Source organism: Coregonus lavaretus (assembly GCF_964263955.1).
Source record: "Coregonus lavaretus genome assembly, chromosome: 6".
In the NCBI taxonomy this organism is placed as follows: domain Eukaryota; kingdom Metazoa; phylum Chordata; class Actinopteri; order Salmoniformes; family Salmonidae; genus Coregonus; species Coregonus lavaretus.
The window spans coordinates 1,907,369-1,930,188 of NC_139993.1; the positions used below are offsets into that span (position 1 = coordinate 1,907,369).

At 42.7% G+C, this 22,820-nt stretch overlaps 2 protein-coding genes across 2 annotated transcripts in view; both read right to left on the bottom strand.

The window, feature by feature from the left end:
- LOC311131368 (phosphoinositide 3-kinase regulatory subunit 6-like) overlaps positions 1-2,493 on the bottom strand; it is a 28,602-nt gene extending 26,109 nt beyond the window's left edge. The window contains exon 1 of the mRNA XM_084164329.1: positions 2,400-2,493. The gene's annotated coding sequence lies outside the window, so the exon portion shown is untranslated. The remainder of the gene's footprint in view (positions 1-2,399) is intronic.
- A 283-nt stretch (positions 2,494-2,776) lies between these two features.
- Positions 2,777-22,820, bottom strand: LOC311130170 (phosphoinositide 3-kinase regulatory subunit 5-like). The gene is made up of 18 exons (XM_084162864.1): positions 22,595-22,820; positions 14,534-14,646; positions 13,623-13,738; positions 13,295-13,363; positions 13,056-13,194; positions 10,446-10,515; positions 9,922-10,096; positions 9,537-9,705; positions 9,341-9,421; positions 8,231-9,144; positions 7,614-7,739; positions 7,382-7,513; positions 7,149-7,242; positions 6,694-6,770; positions 6,464-6,557; positions 6,201-6,286; positions 5,590-5,705; positions 2,777-5,140 (listed from the first exon to the last, which is right to left on the bottom strand). Exons 2-18 carry the CDS (start codon positions 14,631-14,633, stop codon positions 4,993-4,995), a joined length of 2,706 nt encoding a protein of 901 aa, XP_084018990.1. The 5' UTR covers positions 14,634-14,646; positions 22,595-22,820; the 3' UTR covers positions 2,777-4,992.

Consider the following 22,820-nt stretch of genomic DNA (forward strand, 5'->3'; position numbering starts at 1 on the left):
GCTAAGCATACAGTAAATGGCATTTTTCCATTGAATGTCTAAGGAATGGTTTTGTAGAAACTAGTAGGGCTGGTTTTGACATACACTGCTGCTGTACGTGGTCATTATAAGCCATGTTAACATTAGAGTAAACATATATCGAGGGAGGTTGTTTGGTGTAATGCAATCTATCCGCCACTGGGACAGGATGTACCCAGGGCGTCAGACTAGACGTGGTCGCAACACACACACACGCACACGTGCACACACACTTGGCAGGGAGCATGTCCAGCCATTGTGGAGACAACCTCCCAGGAGCCTTTACACACGACGATGCCAAAAGTGTGGCCATTTGTTTATATATTCTTCTTTAGGAAAGTGCGTCTGAGCTGAAGTGCGTCTGCGGTTTGCCTGCCACCTCAATGTGCTCATAGCGTCAGGCTTAGACTGTGAGTAAGGTATCATTTCAATTGACATTTCTTCAGTTAAACAAGGAAGCTTCATGGCTCACACAAAATCTTCATTTCTAATGCCAGACTCTTAGCTTGGGTGCCAGTCTGTTTCTGCTTTCCATAAGGAGGCAAGAAACCAGGCACAGCGGAACAGGCTGGCACCCAGGCTACCATATTCCCACTAGGGAATATGTTTACATCAACATAGGCATGCCATAAACCTAGAGTGTTTGGACCCAGTGACCCCTGGCTTGCTACTTTATAACCCCATTGAGACAGAGAGCTTTCCCTATAATGACACTGCCTAAGCTCTCCTCTCCTCAGCTGAGTACACTACCAGTATCCCATACAGAAGACCCAAGCCAATGGGTCATATCATTGAGGGTCCATATTCAGGGGTGGCCAGGGGTTATGGACACTCCCATAACAAATCAGAGCACCGCTATAAAGCATTTAAAATATAAAATTTGGGAACCCACATAAGTGTTCATAATAAGAACATTGATCCAGCAATTACTACTTTACCCATACATTAAAGCTGCAATATGTAACTTTTTGAGCGACCTGACAAAAAGCACATAGAAATGTGAGTTATAGATCTGTCATTCTCATTGAAAGTAAGTCTAAGAAGCGGTAGATATGTTCTATGTGTGCTATTTCTATGCTTTCTCTTCTTAAGTTTCATTTTTGTGTCTTTTACTTTTGGTTTTGTATCCCAGCTTCAAACAGCTGAAAATCCAATATTTTTGGTTATGGAAAATATATTTCATAGCGGTTTAGATGGTATAATGATTCTCTACACTATACTTGCTTGTTTTGTCACATAAACTGAAATTAGGCAAACTATTAGAATTCTAGCAACCAGGAAATGGCAGAGCGGTTTTTTAAGTAGTTCTTATAACGGTGTAGTAACACTGTAATTAAATTAGCTGGAAATGGGCACCAACCCTTTCCAACACTCAATGAGTAATTCAAACCCTGCCCAAACATCACCAACAACCAACCACGCATCTAGCCTGGTCCCAGATCTGTTTGTTATGTCTTGTTGACTGTTGACCATATGAGTTGGCAAGACAGCATAAACAGATCTGGGACCAGGCTACAATGAATCCCAGAACTACCAGGAAACCTGAATCTAAAACAAGGAAACTTGAGGACAGCTGTGCTTTAGACTCACCAAGACAAAACACACATCGCCCACAGAGCCAGACCTTCAATCATGCATTGTGTTATCATAATGTTGTTATCTCAGGAGAGAAAAAAAAATGGTTGTTGTCCTTTGTGTCTTCCAGTTAAGGCGTAGTGTGTTTGAACAGGCATGATGGCAAGGAACTTTTTTTATAAAGGAAAAACTAAAAATAGAACAACTTCTTCTCATGTCTACTCTGTTTATCCCCTCTTTGTATCCATATTCCTTTCATTCAGTGGGATATCTGTATGAGTCACTATCGGGCTGGTTAGGTTACAGTGTGGCAGATTCTGAACTCTCAGTTCTCTGGATGAAGTGTAGTACCACACTGATAAAGAATGCACCTGATTCTCATTCAATGGAAAACATAAACAGCAACAGTAAAAGAGTGGAACCAAACAAAATACGCAGTAATCTTGTCATGAGTTGTTTTAACTCTCAACCCCAAAATACAAAAGGCACACTGAGAACAATCCACTGCTTGTATTAGAAAATGGCTCAGTCATGCATTGATGACTACTGTTTTGAAATATGCATCAAAGCTCTGTTGGCACCATATCAGAAAAAGAGTTCAACTTCATCTCAGTAGTGAGTTTAACAGTGCAACATTATTGCAGTATTTAGGTTCAAAACTGTGCAACTTGAACATAAAACATGAATCATGCAATGGTCCAAGAGCAATTATCTTACTGTAAAACCATTCAAAATGAACAAACTCACAAAACAAAAAGGCCACACATTTAAGAGAGCTTATTTCTGTTAACAACATCACTATTTACCTGCGGTTCCGTTCAGCAAAGAAATCCATTAGCTTTCTATGAAGGTGATCGAACTCTGCTCGGCAAAAGCAACTTCACAAGTTGCTACAGTGCAGCTGTGACAACAGCACAGGTGGTAATACAGTATGACAACGCCCACCGAGGATTTATTTAACCAATAGGATGTCTCAGATGTTTCCCTGGTGATCTAGGTAGGAGGCGTTAGCTAATCAAATAGGCCTACAATATATACCTGTATTTTGTGCTGGTTGTGGTTTCTCATCTTTGAATAGATTTCAAACACAGTTGATATGCTGTTTGAAATTCAGCCTACTGTATGTTCAAAGATACCCAGAGAAACAAGTTTTTTAAATGTAGCCTAACATTTTATCTTGTTTCATCATCATTATTTATTTCTTGTAGGATTTCTCAGATTATACAAACACACAATTATAGGACATTGATAAAACACAAAATGAAGACTAACATCAAAATTGGTACCATATGGAGAAAACAGAAGTGCAAGACAACACAATTTTGTTATATCTTGTAACATGTACAGTACCTTTCATTTCTGTTTATTTTATACCTGTCTATTGAAGTTAACTATATAGCAATATACATTGAGTGTACAAAACATTAGGAACACCTGCTCTTCCCATGACATAGACTGACCCGGTGAAAGCTATGATCCCTTATTGATGTCACTTGTTAAATCCACTTCAATCAGTGTAAATGAAGGGGAGGAGACAGGTTAAAGAAGGATTTTTAAGCCTTGAGACATGGATTGTGTGTGTGCCGTTCAGGTGATGGGCAAGACAAAATATTTAAGTGCCTTTGAACGGGGTAGGATAGAAGGTGCCAGGCGCACAGGTTTGCATGTGTCAAGAACTGCAATGCTGATGGGTTTTTCACACTCAACAGTTTCCCGTGTGTATCAAGAATGGTCCACCACCCAAAGGACATCCAGCCAACTTGACACAACTGTGGGAAGCATTGGAGTCAACATAGGCCAGCATCCCGAGTTTCGCAGTGGTCTAAGGCACTGCATTGCAGTGCTAGCTGTGCCACTAGAGATCCTGGTTCGAATCCAGGCTCTGTCGTAGCCGGCCGCGACCGGGAGACCCATGGGGCGGCGCGCAATTGGCCCAGCGTCGTCCAGGGTAGGGGAGGGAATGGCCGGCAGGGATGTAGCTCAGTTGGTAGAGCATGGCGTTTGCAACGCCAGGGTTGTGGGTTCGTTTCCCACAGGGGGTATAAAAAAATTATGTATGCACTAACTGTAAGTCGCTCTGGATAAGAGCGTCTGCTAAATGACGTAAATGTAAATGTAATCCCTGTGGAACGCTTTTGACACCTTTTAGAGTACATGCCCCGACAAACTGAGGCTGTTCTGAGAGCAAAAGAGGGTGCAACTCAATATTAGCAAGGTGTTCTTAATGTTTTGTACGCTCGGTGTACATGTGTAATGTATTAACCTGTGGTGTTTTCCTGACATCATAGGAAAACTGGTTAGGTCACAGTCAGGATAAACCCAGAGCCCTACCCATGTTTAACACTAAGATTTCTAACATACCAACCTCACCCTTTTTTAAGCAATTTTACTGGCTATTTTACTGTGCATTCTATTCAGCTTTATGATTGATTACTGTGACCATATTCACTTTTCTGCAGTGCAAAGCTGTAGACAGCAATAAATTAGACAAGTGATTAACAAAAGGACATGGTCTGGATGAGTCTATTCTGTAGCACCATAGACTGGTCTATGACACCAGGTCAATATACCCTGGAATATCTATATCCTTTCTGCGTCCCTGCGGTCATCAGTATCAGCTAAATAAAAACATGTATCTTATATTATGTCAAATACAGTGTCAAATAAACATTACAGTGTGCTACTTAGTATGATACACCTTATATTATGTACAATGGAATGTCAAAATGGGATTATTTAATACAATGTCAAATATATACATTCAAATGTAAAAACACAACATGTAATGTAATTGCTATAGGATCAGTCTGTGGAGTCCTGAGAAAGGCTGCTTTTCCTACCTCATTAACCTGCCATACATTAATCTAGTGTGGGAAAGTGAACACAATAGCCTCCCCTACTGGTCTAAAGTAGTTACTGTGATATTTCAGAAATGTTCCATTTCAGGAAACCGTTGCTCATTGCAGTGCAGGAAGAGAGGACTTCAGTGCTTTCAAATACCTTGCACCAATGCCGGTGTAGCTACAGTGTAATGTTGAAGTTATTTTCAGGGAAGAAATATATAGTATACAAATGTACATCATTTACATAATCCATAGTGTCCATTTTAGAAACTGGGTATCGAACCGGGTCTCCTGAATGTCACAAGACTGTGTGAGCGCAACATTAGTCATCACAGGAGGGTGGTTCGCTGAACCATCCAGCAGCCATAATGTGTCTTGGCTCCAAAAATAGTCTCATCCATTCATTTTAGTCTGGTCCACAGACTCAAGGCTTCTCACCTCCACTTGCCAGTCTCCCCCTATGTTACCAGCTGTCTAAAAAAAAGTGTCAGAAATACATTAAAGTATATATATTTTTAAGGCTGGTCACCCCCTTCAGGGGAGAGGCCCACTGCTCTCAGGGCTGTGCTCCACTGAAGGTGGCTATGGGCAGGCAGAGGAGGGAGCAGAAGGTGGGGTGGAGAGGCTGGATCTGGGCAGACAGGCCCTGGCCTAACCTCCAGTCTGTAGAGCTGTCAGGCTTGTAGCATACAGATACCTCACACCTGGGAGAGAAGGATGGAGGGAAGGAGACGGTGCGGTCAGTGTGTGTGTGTGTTGACGTGTTTAACTATACTTGTGGGGACTAGAAGTCCCCATAAGAATAGTAAACGAACAAAAATTGGACCAACTGGGACATTTTGTTGGTCCACAAAAGGTCAAATGCTATTTCTAGGGGGTTTGGGTTAAGGTTAGAATTAGTGTTAGGGTTAGAATTAGGTTTAGGGTTAGGAGCTATGGTTAGTTTTAGGATTAGGAGCTAGGGTTAGGGTTAAGGTTAGGTTTTGGGTTAGGGTAAGGGTTAGGTTTAGGGGTTAGGGAAAATAGGATTTTGAATGGGATTGAATTGTGTGTCCCCACAAGGTTAGTTGTACAAGACTGTGTGTGTGTGTGTGTGTGTGTGTGTGTGTGTGTGTGTGTGTGTGTGTGTGTGTGTGTGTGTGTATGCCTGTACCTGGTGACACCCTGGAAGATCTTCTTCTCATCCTGGTCCAGACACACAGCGAAGGTGGTGTTACCAACCCCACTAACCTGCACCTTGTCCACCTTCACCTCAGTAATGCTCAGTTGCTGTCAAGTAGAAACTGACCATTAGAAGGAATACAAGTATATTTTGGGACTCTAAGGGTCGTTTTCCCAGAAACAGATTAAACATAGTCCTGGATTTAAAAGCATGACCAAAGGAGAATCTCCAGTGAAAGTGTTTAGGACTAGGCAAAATAAAAGCCTTATTAGTGGCATTAATGCTATATTTGTCGGAGCTACAGGATGCAGTGTCTCATATTCATGTAAGATCAAGTGAACAGGAAAAGGGTTGGACAATTAACAAAAAACTCAAGTGAAAGTCGTGCTCTGTTAAGGTAGAAACTGAGATGTGTTTGTGAAAGTGTGCATTGGGTTTCTTATCAGGTCGATCTAGAAATAAGTTCATTCTCAGGGTATGAGAGATGTTGCTACAGACCTCTTTATGGAGTCCTTATAGAGCACAGTGGTTTATGTAAAGTTGTTGATGAACGCTGTCTAACCGCAAGTCACACAAACTCGATCTGACAACATCCTGCTCACCTGATTGTAGCCCTTCTTAGATTTGTTTGAGTTTTGCCTTTTCAGTACTTCTGTCATTGTCAACTGCAAGCACTCCATCTTTGCATCTAAACCGTGGGGGGAGGAAAGGATCAAAACACGATTTCTGCATTTTTTAAACAAACGTTCAAACCTAACTGATGTCGCTGCTCTCTGACATGCGTGAGCCAAGAAATGTCCAATTCATGAATGAACCGCAGAACATTGTATTACTGTAGTTTATTTTATTGCTGTAGTTATATTACCTAGTTCCTCTGGATTCTTGCAGGCTTTGGTCAGGTTGATGGAGGTGCAAACTTTGTCTTTTGTCGTCCATTGACTTCTCCCACTGATAACCACCTGAAAGAGAAAAGGAAGAAGGAGAGAGAGAGAAATACATCAGAAATGCGTCAGGCAAAGATATTGATGATTTATTATGCAGTTGACACGTCAGTATGCTTCTAGAAGGATGAAGAGCTACTGAACACCACCTTACGCTGTTATAAACCACCTCTAACATCAGAGGGACTGCCTCCCGGTCGCCATCAATCCCAAACCTCTTGCTTGCGGCACCTACAAAGGATAAACACAGAGCTTCATATTAGGGTACAGCCATAGAGCTGAACATGATGATGATGAAGAATAATCTATCATTGATGATGATGATGATGATGATGATGAATACGAATAAGCAAAATTTTTAATAAGCAAAAAGCGGTGGAAGAGATTCAGTCATGTATCATAAAAGAAATGACATGGAGGAACAAATTAGACAAATGTAGTCTCTGAATCATAGATTGAAACAGCAGATGTTCCCATAACCATAATCCATCCAGACCTTGGACTCCCGGCTGAAGTCAAGATGCATATTTTCTGTTTGGAAAATCTTAACTGCCTGTTGTTTATTATGGGCTGGTTGCTAGGAGACTGGGCTGAGGCAGATGTAAGTACCCATGGCCTTGATGGCTCGTGTTCCCGCGGTGTGGCCCAGCTCTAGGGAGTGGATGAACACCTCTGTCCTCCTCTCGCCTCCAGCTAACGTCATCTACAACCCCAAGGACATCAAACACTCAATACACACATTTATAACATGGAGGCTGAGTATAGGAGATGTGCAGTGTGTGTGTGAGTGAGAGAGAGAGAGAGAGAGAAAGAGAAAGAGACAGACAGACTCCAGGCCTCACCTCAGCTTGGTAGAGCTGCATCAGTGCAGGCCGGGTGGCATGGCGACAGTAGTATAACACCAGGTCAGCCAGGATGGGCAGACGATCCTCGTAGGAACTATCATACAGCTCAGACTCTATCTTAGAGGTTTGCTGCAAGACACAGTAAATACCATTGACTATGTGCGAGACAAAAAAAATTCAGCATTTGATATGTCACACACACACACACACACACAAAATGCGGTCTTACCTGACACACCACGTTGGCTGGTAGACTGAGCAGGCTCAAGGTGTTGCGTTCGTACCAGGGGTCCAGCATACCAATGAAACGGGCTATGTCGTTAGTGCTGTCTTCTGTGCCCAGATTGTTGAGCTCCTAAAAGAACAATACAACACAATACGTCAGTCTCTCTTCATTTTAGCTGCAGTAGTAATAGTATTGTATGGCCACAGAAACATTGCCTGACGACTCATCCTGAATTGAATTCCGTTGCTCTATCAATCTCTCCATACATTCATTGTGGAGAAGAAACGCTAGTGGGCGTGGCATTTGGCCGGTGCGATGTGGATGGGTCGCCAGGCAAACAGAAACAGTCACGTATCCTAAAAAGCACTCAACCCATAATCTAGAATTATAAGCTTTAGAGCTGATGTCTCTTATGGTGCACCATAAACTGTACCAGGGTTTGGGTCAACCTCATCAATTCAGGAAGGGAATTGAAGTTAAATGTATGAATTGAAAAAACTTAAAAAGTAGCACTTTTCAATATTACAAATCAAATGTCAATTATCTCCCCAATTGACTGAACTGAAATAGAATTGACCCCAACCCTGATAGGGCCACTATACTATAAGAGTTGGACTCACTGTACAGGATGTACTTCCTCTCCGTGGGCTTGCCGACTGGCCTCCAGGGCTAGGGCACCTGGGACTGGGGCACCTCACAACACCATCCCTCTTCACGGGCACAAAGTAGAATTGCAGCCGGAAGGCTCTGCTGAGGCGCGGGCAAACGTTCTCTCTCTGGCGTAGGTTACTATAGGCCCTCGCCACCTTGCCCGCAACGTGGTCGGCCCCAAACACTACCACCCTCAGGGTGGTGGCATTACTGTTGCCCTCCTCGTCACTGCTCAGGATGGGCCTCCGGTGGAAGCACACGTGCTTGAGGGCCTGGGGGGTACAGGGGGTCTGGAACAGGGAGTCTGGGCTGCGTAGATGCACCTGCTGCGGGAGGGAGTTGGAGCGCTTGGAACGAACCACGACCAAGTCCTTAGCATCTGGGCTGCCGAGGCTCTTGGCTCTGGTCAGGGACTGAGTCTTTGTCTTGAAGAGACGGGAGAGGTGCTGGCTCAGACGGGCCGAAGCTTTGGCTGACTTGCCGGACGATGGGCTCCGTTCCGAAGGGGAGGGGCTGGAGGTGGAGGTGGCGGTGCCGTCCTCTGGGTCTTCGTAGAAGTCGCTGTCGATGCCGGAAGTGACTGAGAGGACGGAGGGGGCGTGGGATCCGGAGGCCAAGGACAAGGTGGAGTACATGGAGTCTTTAGAGGCAGTGGAGAGGGAGGAGACGGTGGAGAAGGTAGAGGCTCGGTGGTCCACTCTGCAGCAGTTGTACATAGACATGGCGGAGACAAACTCCTCCTCTCCCTCTTCCGTCTCTCCCTCTTCCTCCTCCAGGTCGAACTCTGCCCCTTCCTCCTCCTCATCTTCGCCGTCACCCTGATCACTGGAGGTCTGGAAGCCGGTTAGGTCATGCTCGTTCTCCAGGATGGTGTTGAGGATGTCTGAAAATCACAAGGACACAGTCTATCAGTTACATGTACTGTAAAGCACCGTCTACAAATTAATTCGTCACAATCCAAGTCGAAATCCCCAAAGAGAAAGGAAAGTCAACCTAGGTAGGGAGAAACCTTGAGAGGAACCAGACTCAACGGGGGGGGGGGGGGGGGGGGGGAGAGAGTGAAGACCAAAGTCCTTTACCAAAGTTGTCCTTGTCCCAGTGAAACATGTAGCACTTGGCTGTGGGCAGTGGTAGAGTTTGCAGCAGAGTTTGCAGCATTCCTAAAAACAGAATAAATACAACTAAACAACATTTACACACATTGTATGGACATTTTTTTCATAAGCCTCTATCATTTTGACAAACCATTGCACTGGTTAGGCTCCGCCCTCTCACCGTCAGACTTCCTGCCATTGGATGCTGGGACGCCAATCCTCTCCCTCAGCCCCTCCAGGCCCTGGGTCACATGATCACGGCCTTTCACCGGGTCGCCCATGGCAGCGGCCGTCTCCAGGACGTCGGTTACCATGGAGAAGATCTCCGCCAGCTCCTCTAGACTCTTGACCTGTGGAGAGATAGTTATGTTTTGTTACTGTACAGAAGATAGGTGGTCCATTTCAGAGGCACTAACAAACTATCAAACTACTAAACATTCATTTTGACCATGATGAAAAACTAACAGATTACACAGCCATCGAGACTAACAAAATCTGCGCTAAAATCACTTTATTTCTATCGGTATCTCTATAGCTCTCTAGTGGTATATTGTGTTGTCCAGTACCTGCAGGGCTTTGTGGATGTTGGCCAGGAGGTACTTGGTGCCCAGAGTAGCCTGGTAGGCATGTTTGACCAGTGTGATGTATGTCTCTCTCTGGGACTGTTGGATACTACTCAGCTGCTCTGCCACAGACAAGAACTCAGGAGGCACCTCACCAGGGTTCATCAACAGAACCGTCCTATAGGGATGAGATGGCATAGTGGTGGAAACACAGGGGTGATAGAGGTCTGCACTCTAAAAACGAGTCAATATTATTATTCCTTGTTTCACTAATTGTATAACAGCAAGATACAAATGCCTTTGTTACACACATAAATACACACCCAGTAACACAGAAACAGAACAAGGGGAATGCTAACAGAAGAAAAACACACGAGAGTGAAACGGAAGTAGTGATATATTGGGCTGGGAGTGGGTGGGGAGAATCAATAACTGAAGGGGATTTCCAGACCTGTGCAAGACAAAAATGCACAATACTTTCTAATAAGCTGTAGTAAAATATAGCAGTTGAGCTGTTGACAACCTACATTGTTTTTGAGTGATGTTTTGAGGTGGCCAGGCCTTGCTCTTCTCTCACCAGTCTGTGATAGGAAATCCCTGTGAAATGAACACACACGCTGAATAAATTGATTGTTCCTTGCACACTAAAGTATTGTATTGCACACAATTACATAATAATTTGATCTCACAACATCACAAAATAGTGAGGCCCATTCACAACACTGCAAGTTCATTCATTCATTGGCCTCTACCTGACGTGACTTTCTCAGATTTCAGTGGTATTCTTTATTTGATCTGTCACTATCCTCTTCCAGGTAGTTGAGAGGTTGTCATAGTTCTGCTTTTCATTCTTTTGTGAATTGAAATATCGCACATCCGCTTTCAAAGAACAGGCTACAACAGAACCCTAAATCACTTCTCCATTATCAATGGCACATGTTTGAGCAGACACATTTACCTAACTTGACTCGACTCTTAACTTACCTAACTTGATCACTTTGAGGTGATCAAGTTCATCCGATTATGTTATATCTACAGTGCCTTCAGAAAGTATTCATACCCCTTTACTTATTCCACATATAGTTGTGTTACAGCCTAATTCAAAATTGATTAAATTTTTAAAAAATACTCACCCATCTACACACAATCCCTCATAATGACAAAGTTAAAACATGTTTTTAGATTTTTTTTGCAAATGTATTGAAAATTAAATACAGAATTATCTCATTTACATAAGTATTTACACCCCTGAGTCAATACTTTGTAGAAGCACCTTTGGCAGCAATTACAGCTGTAAGTCTTTCTGGGTAAGTCTCTAAGAGCTTTCCACACCTTGATTGTGCAACATTTGCCCATTATTCTTTTCAAAATTCTTCAAGCTCTGTCAAATTGGTTGTTGATCATTGCTAGACAACAATTTTCAGGTCTTGCCATAGATTTTCAAGTAGATTTAAGTCATAACTGTAAAACTCGGCCACTCAGGTACATTCACTGTCTTCTTGGTAAGCAACTCCAGTGTAGATTGGGCCTTGTGTTTTAGGTTATTGTCCTGCTGAAAGGTGAATTAATCTCCTAGTGTCTGGTGGAAAGCAGACTGAATCAGGTTTTCCTCTAGGATTTTGCCTGTTCTCAGCTCCATTCCATTTATTTTTTATCTTGAAAAACTCCCCAGTCCTTAACGATGACAAGCATACCCATAACATGATGCAGCCACCACTATGCTTGAAAATATGGAGACTGGTACTCAGTAATGTGTTGTATTGGATTTGCCCCAAACATTTCACTTTGTATTCAGGACAAAAAGTGAATTGCTTTGCCACATTTTTGCAGTATTACTTTAGTGCCTTGTTGAAAACAGGATGCATGATTTGGAATATTTTTATTCTGTACAGGCTTCCTTCTTTTCACTTCAATTAGGTTAGTATTGTGGAGTAACTACAATGTTGTTGATCCATCCTCAGTTTTCCTCCTATCACAGCCATTAAACTCTAACTGTTTTAAAGTCACCATTGGCATGGTGAAATCCCTGAGCGGCTTCCTTGCTCTCCGGCAACTGAGTTAGGAAGGATGCCTGTATCTTTGTAGTGACTGTGTGTATTGATACACCATCCAAAGTGTAATTAATAACTTCACCATGCTCAAAGAGATATGAGTGTCTGCTTTTTTTTAACCAATAGGTGCCCTTCTTTGTGAGGCATTGGAAAACCTCCCTGGTCTTTGTGGTTGCATCTGTGTTTGAAATGCACTGCTCAACTGAGGGTCCTTACAGATAATTGTATGTGTGGGGTGCAGCGATGAGGTAGTCATCTAAAAATCATGTTAAACACTATTATTGCACACAGAGTGAGTCCATGCAACTTATTAAGTGACTTGTTAAGCACATTTTTACTCCTGAACTTATTTAGGTTTGCCATAACAAATGGGTTGAATACTTATTGACTCAAGACATTTCAGCTTTTGATTTTTTATTAATTTCTAAACTTTCTAAAAACATAATTACACTTTGACATTATGGGGTATTGTGTGCAGGCCAGTGATTAAAAAACATCTCAATTTAATCAAATTTTAAATTCAGGCTGTAACACAACAAAATGTGGAAAAAGTAAAAGGGTGTGAATACTTTCTGAAGGCACCGTATTTGTGCGTTTCATCTTCCTGTGTTATCTATTTGAGTCACTAGGTGGCAGTCACTCATCATGGTTGACAGAGCCACAGTACATGACATGGGGTGTATTCATACGGAAACCATTTACCGTTGAAGAATCAAATGAATCAAACAGAGCAAACTGAACGAAACGGGGAGGGACCTACCTGAATTTGTTCAATAGAAACTCTTGTTTGAGTTTCCAGTGTTTGGAGTAAACAGTTTATTGCAAAACGTTTTGCAACAGAATCGGCGTAATGATTACACTCCTGAGTAACTATGGCTCGGACCATTGAGAGAGAAGTCAACCTAGGCACTTGTTGTCTCACAAAAAAGAAAGGCTGTCTTACACATCTTTCATATGTCTGTTTTTGACCTCATATTGATCCAAAGTCCACGTTGCTCATCAATGAAGTAAATGAATAGTTCAAAACCCCCACAGAAACATAGATGTATAAAACCTAGAGTAGTTCACATGTCTTTCAATGTTTACCTGGGGCCTTGAGTTCCTGGTGTAAAGTGGAGAGCAGTCCTTTACACACACTGCAGTAAGGCTCTGGCCACGTCAGGAAACAGCCAAACACCTCACAGGCCTCCTCCAGCAGCTCCATGTCAGGGGGACAAAAGGGGGTCTGCAACCAGAAAAACACATAGTTAGAGGTGACTAAGGTTGGGGTTCTCGTGTTTGATTTCTTCAATTGATTGATTGATTGATTTATTGATTACCATTACCTGTAGCAGAGTGGAGGAGAACATGATAGCGAGGGGAGCCACCAGCTCATACTGACACTGCTCCTGAACCTGCACACACATACAGAGACCCAAAAGTTCATTCACATAAACACTTTACAGTTTCAGTTCTCAATTCCCACCACAAGGTGGCATACAGCTCCTAATCACATACTGTCGATCAGACTGTGTGTCTAAAATCCCACCTACATTCTGTAGAGGCTTGGGGTCACCATGACATGTGACCATAAGAATCTAGGTCATAGCAGCATCCTGAGTAGAGGAGTTATGATGGCCTCTGACCTTTCAGTAATGACCTGTGACCACTCACCTCTCGGGTCTTCCTGAGGATCTGCTGCAGGAGGATGAGGAAGTTCTCTGGGTCTCTCTTCACCAGTTCCTCCAGACTCCAGCGGTTCATAGACTGGCCCACCGAGCACATCAGGACTGAAGCAAACACGTCACATCAGAGGGAGCATGGCACATTGTGTAACATGTTTATGAAACTAGAACATGCAGCTTCCCTGAAGGGTACACAGCATTCTTGGAACAAATTAATAACTTCCTTTCAACACCCTATGTGGTAACAAGGTACCATCTGAAAACATGACATATAAAACCACAGTGTGTAGGTGTATCATATCTGACACAGTTGGTGCTGCTACACTCTACTACACTAACCGATCCTACCCCCTCACACTACCTCATCATACTTCAGGCACACTGCGGTGGTCTGTGCCACCACTTCCTCCACAGCCATAGTGTCGACGTTGATACTTCCTCTAGCACATAATAACACTTCTCTGACAGTTTAACAACAACAGACTCACTAGGCCTACTGGGCTTCAAATATCCCTGTCAAAATGAACAGTTCTGGTGTTTATAAATTGAGAAAAAACTATTTACTGTCAGTGTGGTCTGACTGACAGGTAATGAAGATGACCTTGTGGAGGGGTTACATGTTGCTGGACACTTGAAATGTGAAACATCTCATGCTATTTGATACCATGTAGACTTTCAGTAACACCACACTTAGAAAATGTTCCTACAGTTTGGATCAATACTCTAACATGAACTACATGCAACAGTGACACGTGAACAGGCCTGCTTTCCATATCATGTGAACAACCATATTATGCCTTTCTTACAAAATAATTTCCCTTAGAATGAAAACTAAGTCACCAATGAAGAGATGAAATACACCCCCCATGTCCGACCCTGCTCAGCCCAGATGAGGCTTACCGTTCCAGGGTTGTGGTGTCGTGGGGCTGGGTCTGAGCCCATCCAGACATCGGTCCAGAGCATGCTGGATCCGGTCCTCAGTACACGACGTGTGCTGCATGTCTTCTCACAACCTGGAGTAGAAGAGAGGGATTGTGAGATAAACATTCATTACACACACACACACTTCTCTCCATTCAACCTTCTCTTTCCGTGAAAACATATTAGACTTATCAGATCAAGGAAGTAAACACAGGTCCAGTTTTGCATGTTGGTATACATCACAGAGGACATATGAAAATGCCCTCACGAGTTTCGTGGAAAAGCCACAGGACAGGAGGGATTTTCAGGGGGATGGAGAAAGAGAATATCAGTTTGTTTATCTTCCTTCCTGCCCTTCTTATAGTTTATTATATTTATATGGCCCTTCATAGGCATCACCCTCATCTGTGTTCCTGGGAATCATATAGAGACAATAGCATATGGGATTTCCTGGTATTAGGACGCACAACAGGCATGTTCAGTAGAAACCAAACGATTTGAACATGGTTTGAAACAGAGAACATTAACTGGTATATTATCAAAAATCATTTTTCAGCTTCAAAATGTTCCTGTTTCACGCCTGTTTCGACCCAGGTGTTAGGCTCTATGGTTGGACTTTGTTTCAGTCGTGTTATAATTGTGTTGAATCTCCTCTGTTATGCATGATGGTGTTGTATCATAACAGACAATCTCACTCTCAATCACAGGAGTTTCATGTTTCTATAATCCAGTCTCTGCATCAACATAATAAGATGCAATACAGTCACATTAATAAATGTACATTATATCCTCAAAACTACTGGAGGCTGATGAATTTGCTGTCTATTACTTTAATAACTGGTAATAATTTGTTAATAATTGTGTTATTTAACAAAAATGTCTAATTGTTTTTCACAACAATCTTCAAGTAGTCGGTGACACTACAGTAATTCATGTGACTAGCTCACCAATTGATCATGTACAGTGACAAGTACAGTAGCCTACTGTATGAATGTGTTGACTGCAGATTGATCAACAGCCGGACGTTCTTCGGTTATAACTTCATGATACAATCTGCAGATGTCTCAAGAAAGGCCTGTGAAAATGCTTGTCAAAGTCATTGATGTGTTTTTGACCAGCTACAGTAATGTAGGATACTGTACATTCACAGAGAAACATCTTTGTATTAGCCTGAGTGCCAGTCTATTTGTGCTATCATGCCAACTCCGTATCACTCATTGCCATGCCTTTGTCCTGACAATGAGAGCAGTAGGAGTTGGCAAGAGCACAAACAGATCTGGGACCAGGCTACTAGTGTTTGAATCGACTGTACACATTCTAAGATTCCAATATAGGGACATAACCAATGGTACTGTCTAAGGCTGCTACTATATTGTCCTTTCTTGCCCCACTGGGGAACTTTACCATGGGTTAAAGCCCAGGTTTGGAGTTTCGAAAGTGGACAGTGCAGCTTCCTTTGTTGAGTGAAAACAAATGTTTTTCATGAGACAATACACTTAAATCCCTCCCACCAAGTGTTAGTATCCAATAACAGGCTCAAAAACTCCCCATCGAGACAGAGAAATCCCCTATATCCCACATGTGAGTGATGATGTGTGCCAGATAGCACCGTGCTGCATATGAATCTGTGCCTATGAATGACTCACACAAATGCACAAAAGGTCAGAGGAGTGATCGCCATGCTGATTAGTGGTAATATCTCACCAAAGTACGGTGAATGAAAAATCCACCAGACACCTGCTCTGAGTGGACTTATGCTGATTCTGACCAACCAATCCTTATCTATGAGTGTTCCTCACTGGCCTTATGTTGATACAGAGATAGGGTCTGTGTTTATGTTTTAGCTCCAGGTCAAAACAAGTACTAGTTCATTTGAAGCATTTTAACACCAGGAGCAGGCTTCATTTGGGTCATGGAAACCAGCTCTTGAAGTAATGTTACAGGGGCCAGGGGTTAGACAAAGCCAAGCTTTCTCAACTGGGTCATTCAACTGCTGTTGAGAAAGGCAATATTATAAATTCTCATGATGAGAAGTCTCCCTATTTCTAGGTCTTGTGTGGGACTTTTCACAGTGTTGACCACATGACAGGAAACTGTCATTGTGTACAGATGGGTCTGGGGGGCCAGACACACACACACAAAGAAGCACACAAACACCACAGGAGGTTGGTGGCACCTTAATTGGGGAGGACAGGCTCGTGGTAATGGCTGGAGCGGAATCAGTGGCATGTTATCATCAAATACATCAAACACATTGTTTCCATGTTTCCATGTGTTTGATGCCATTCCATTCGCTCCGTTCTGGCCATTAATATGAGCTGTCCTTCCCTCAGCAGCCTCCTGTGACACACACATACACAACAGGGCCAGAGACCGGATAGTCAGACGGATGGGGAAATCGAGGGTTAGCCCCGGCTTCAGAAGCTAACCGGCGGGGCGCCCCCACCATTAAGGCCCCTAAGGAACCATGAGAGGAAGAGCATGTGACCAAAGGCCAGGGGGTCAGAGTAATTAACCATTATTTCCCAGCACCACTACTGTTAATAACAACAATATGGTAAACCCCGACAATAATAATAGACGTTACATAAACAACACGTCCATACAGCCTAGTTCTCAGCCCCCTTCGCTAAAGGTGTATTGTGTCCCGTGTGGCTCAGTAGGTAGAGCATGGCGCTTGCAACGCCAGGGTTGTGGGTTCGATTCCCACGGGGGGCAAGTATGAAAAATGTATGCACTCACTAACTGTAAGTCGCTCTGGATAAGAGCGTCTGCTAAATGACTAAAATGTAAAAATGTAAATGTGTCCCCAAAAGTGTTATAGCCTGGTCTGAGATCTGTTTGGGCTGTCTTGCCAAATCTGTCATTGTTTGGGTTGACAATGACCATAGGAGTTGGCAGGACAACACAAACAGGTCTGGGACCAGGCAAGGTGTGTGGCACGGTCAGTAGGTGTAGGAAAGTTACTGTTTGATACTAACCAGTAATGACCCACTGGTCATTGTTGGACACAGGTCAGGTGGAATGGTAAGGAACTAATAAGTCATAGAAGTTCTGATGTCTGTATCCAGCCTAGGGTCAGATGTTAACTCTGGGTATAATAAAGCAACTCTTATGATCTCACATACAGTAGGATATTCAGAGTGAGTCATCCACTGCCATATAATGGCTGACTGTAGGTTATTAACTTATTTAAATTATTATGTAGTGGTATGAATGCATTTAGTATGGATTATGAATATGTAAATATGTAATATGTAAAGTCCTTCAAACAAAGTGTTACCAACATTTTCTAAACATCAGTGACTGTTGGATATATTTCACATAGTCAATGTAACAATAGCATAGAGTAACAGGCTGTTCTGGAAAATTCTATTCAGTAATTGAATCATTCTGTTTGCATGGCAACTATTGAAAATATATGAAATTGTGGGCTTTCATAAGAGGATGTATGAATGTCCTCTCAAACGTCAACAAGGTCACTTCCACATTTTCAGCTGTTGCGAAAGCTGACTAAAAAGTCACATCTGTCTCTAGGTGCCATGTCTCCGGTCTCTCCTTTGTCCTTCACATCACATATCATTTTGGAGTATCCTACACTCTTAGAAAAAAAGGTGCTATCTAGAACCTAAAAATGGATCTTCGGCTGTCCCCATGGGAGAGCCCTTTGAAGAACCCTTTTTGGTTCCTGGTAGAACCCTTTTGGGTTCCATCTAGAACCCTTTCCACAGATGGTTCTACATGGAACCAAAAAGGGTTCTACTTTGATTTTTTTTTAAAGGGTTCTCCTATGGGGACAGCCGGAGAACCCTTTGGGAACCCTTTTTTCCTAAGAGTGTAGCATCTGCAGGTTTTCCACTAATCCCTGATTTTAACCCAAGGTACTAGCATGACACATCCGATCTCATCCAATTAATCAATTAGGATCAGATACATCAACGGATCAATACAAACAACTGACTGCCACGATCAAGCCAACAACTGAGTCATATTGAGCCTGACCGAACATAACCTGACTATTTAGTCTTATTGTCAGCAGATTTATAGGTCAAGCCTGAATGTGACTCAATCCTGATGGAGCACTCTTGCACACAGCTGTGGCATGATGAAGGCCCTCAAGTAATGTCAAGTCAACAGTAACAAGATCTTCAGTTTGCCGCTAGCCGGGTTGCCAGATCTGTGTATACTTTAGCCAACTCTCCAATCAAATTAACAACAGAAGAGTTAGCACAAGCAGATCTGGCAACCAGGTTAGCTTCCCACTCAGCCTGTACCCTCCACGGAGATCCTATTAAATGGCTATATGTAATTCTATGGTACCCTACCCTCAAAAACAGTGTTATAGCCATGACAACGAGCAAAAGATCTGGCAACCAGCTTAGCTCTACACTTTCTTCTTTGCCTCTACAATGCTCTTCCCTCAGACACAGTGTGAGACTCTTCCTTCTTCCCAAGTCTTTTCTTTCCTTTTTCTCTTCCTCTTGCCTAGCCTGATCACAACAGCTTCCAAACAGGAAGATAGCTCCCCAGCTCTGGAAGGGAAACAGGTGCCTCTCCATTGTTGTGGTGTGATCAGCCTCTCAGATAGACTCCCACAGACCAGGGAGGAGGTGGTGGAGGGGGGTCGTCTCATTGTACTTTAATTGATAGAGTCCCATATCCCCATCCAATCTTCCTCTGTTGGGTTTAAAACACTGAAGGCCCCCTCCCCCTATCACCTTCCTCTCCTCTATTTCTCTCCACTGGACTACTGCATGAGAACCAGCCTCTTATGGTTTTAGGAAATAACAAAAGTTAAACAATAATACAATAATGCTCTGCTGTTAATTGCTTCCTCTTTTGTTCAATGCAACTACCGGCGAGGGGGTGTCTTTCGCACGTACAGGCCCAACCAGGTACAGTGGGATGCAGCGGCAGGGTATCAATGATGGTAAAGTTCATTACACTCTATGGTGAAAGTAAAGAAGTGGCCACATCTGCAGTTACTATTATGTACTGAACACTTTTATCTGATTAAAATGTTTTTTTACGCATTACTGTCTGCGGTGTGGTCCTTACTGTACACCCTACACATATGTTAGGATCAGATTCAGGACACATTAAGACAAGTGACAATAGATCCACAAGGTGGATGGGAGTTAGAACAACAGTGTCATTATACAGACTTTGATCCTCACGTCCCCAGTAAAGATATTATAAGAGGGAGTGGCCAATTATGCAAATATGGTCTGAATTGCATGATGTTGGTCTTGCACTGGATGTTATGGACTACGAGCCAGGTTTGATATAAGACAGACATGACTACCAAACCTCCACACTGTGTTATATATATATATATATAGCTAGACTGTCAGTTAGAATATCATGAGCACATGATATGTAAATAAGGAAAATCAGTCAGGTGTATAATGTTTGACTGCTCTAATCCTAGCATTAGTGTATAACGTGCAATGTAGATATAGTGTACGCAATGTGAAAGACCTGGGGCGTGTTCAGGTTACCTTCAGATAGAAATATGTTTAACAAAATACGTAGAACAAACATGCCTCTCTGACATGTAGAATAAGGAATCATGTCAGCTCTATTTATTACATTTCTATCTGCAACGTTCCACATTTGCCTACTGAACGTACCCCTGGGTGAGTGAGGTGTAACGTGGGAGAGTTATGAGTGAGTGTAGAAAAGTGAAATTGTAGATTTTGTAGATAGATAAGACTGGTAAAGAGGTAAACAGGAAGAGAGGTTGTGTGAATCATACTGCAGGGCGTTTTGATGTGCATGCTAACCAAATTATCTTGTCTACTAAAAATGGGTATTGCTGCTTTCACTAGTGCTTGGCGATAGAAATAGGGAGGTGGGTGACATCCAATCTTATGCTGTAGAGCAGCAGGTAGCCTAGCAGTTTAGAGTATTGAGCCAGTAACAAAGGTTTCTGGTTCGAATCCCCGAGCTGACTAGGTGAAAAATCTGTTGATGTGCCCGATTGCTCCTGTATGTCGCTCTGGATAATAGTGTCTGCTAAATTTTGGTTAACACCTTGCTAGTGTTATAAATATTTTCAGTGCTCACAATAGACTGAAACCTAAAACGGAAACACACTTGCACATCAATAGCAGGTTGCTAGAAGGAGCATTTGGAGATATGAAAAAGTATTCCGTTTCATTCTGCCTTCGCAAAATAATTGTGTTGACAAAATATCAAATTCTGATAAAAGTGAGATAAGTTTTCAATTAAAAGCTAGATTAAAAAGCCGAAACAGTAAATCCACACTCATGATTGGGATATGGATTAAGTAGTTCCTTATGTAACATTACTATAATTCTTAGAAAAACTGCAATACCCAACTGCAGAGGCCATTTCCCAATCTTTGACTAATCTTTGAGCAAAACACTGAGTAGAAAAATACATGACTGTGAAGGACTTCCAGGTACCTATAGCTTCAGATTACTGTAAGTGTTGCATCAGTCAACACATAGGCCTACTGTAAGTGTTGCATCAGTCAACACATAGGCCTACTGTAAGTGTTGCATCAGTCAACACATAGGCCTACTGTAAGGGGTGCATCAGTCAACACATAGGCCTACTGTAAGGGGTGCATCAGACAACACATAGACCTACTGTAAGGGGTGCATCAGTCAACACATAGGTCTACTGTAAGTCGTGCATCAGTCAACACATAGGCCTACTGTAAGGGGTGCATCAGACAACACATAGACCTACTGTAAGGGGTGCATCAGTCAACACATAGGTCTACTGTAAGTCGTGCATCAGTCAACACATAGGCTTATTGTAAGTGACAGCTGAGGTATTAGAGTATTATAACTGTGGTCCTCCGTGGCTTGGTTGGTAGATCACGGCGCTTGCAACGCCAGGATCAAAGGTTTGGTTCCCGGGAACACCCATATGAAGAATGTATGCATGCTTGACTAATTCGCTTTAGATAAAAGCATCTGCTAAATGGCATATATAATCATTGTTTGCATGCATACTGTGTCCATGCAACCAACACATGCTTATTCATCTACTTCCTCATTGTGTATTAGAAGCATGACAGTACAATCACAGGGTGTCTAAAAATAAGTTCCAAAAATGCTGCTTGGTGGGGGTCTGCAAGTTTACTTCCTTGTGTGTCAGTGACATCATTTTGACAGCTCCTTTCCTAGCACTGTAACAGAATCTACCATGAACCGTGTAATAAGCACAGTTGGGTTTATAGGTGTGGTTTCTGATAGTCACCACAGTTTTATTGATGGAGTGCAAGTCCATTTGTGGAATTTGCAAGTAAAATAATTTGATATCAATTTAATGGATGACGACCTCATCTAACCAGAATAGCCCATCACCAGTACTCTAACTATCCTTATTACTATAATACTGTCTCAGTACCCTTTTCTTACACCCCTGGACCAACAGCCAGCCACAAATTCAGAAACACAAGCATTAAGGCAATGATATGACAATTGGGCATTGGTTAGGTTTATTCAATTGGCTGGTCTAGTCCAAGGATTAGTACAAAATAAAATGTTCCCTTCTCAGATGTATGGCACCAGTATTTTCTCTGTTTGCAGTTGTGGGCACAATGGCCAGTAGAAATGTTCAGTGACAAGGCATCATCCACAGATGAAGACAACTGACAATTCTAGTAACTCATATCCAAGGTCAAATGTCTACATTTGAAGAAAATATCATTGTGAATATCTGAGTCTGGAGTCATAGACACTTGCTGAGTACTTTACAGATTGTCCAGATGTTATATTTTCTAAACTTTTCTATTGCCTATTATTCTGGATCTTTAGGCTCCAGTAATTTAGTTGGCATGAGTCACTGGACCCGGGTTCGAGTCCCAGTCGGGGCTACTCCCCTCCACCAAATTCGCCCTTAACCTTCAACCTTCTGGCCCGAAGCCCAGTGCACCATCGACTGTGCCACAAAAGCATGCTCATACATTGTGAAAAGACAATAGCCTTGTAGGGTTACAACCACAGATAAAGCACCAGATCCCCTTCAGGAGATAGTCCACTAGACCTCCACACTGCTTACCTACTGTTATCGTCCAGTAACATCCATAGCCTTTTGGCGTCAGTTTGTGCGAAAGCCCCTCAGGTCCAATGACTCCAATCCCACAGCCATTTATTCACAAGAGAGAAGAGGAGGAGAGCAGATGAGCCACATCCTTTACTAGTGCTGTGTATGGCCCCAGAAAAACAACAGCTGTAGACTAACCACCAGTCACAGTAGCCGCAGTAGTAGTAGTGGAGATATAGTC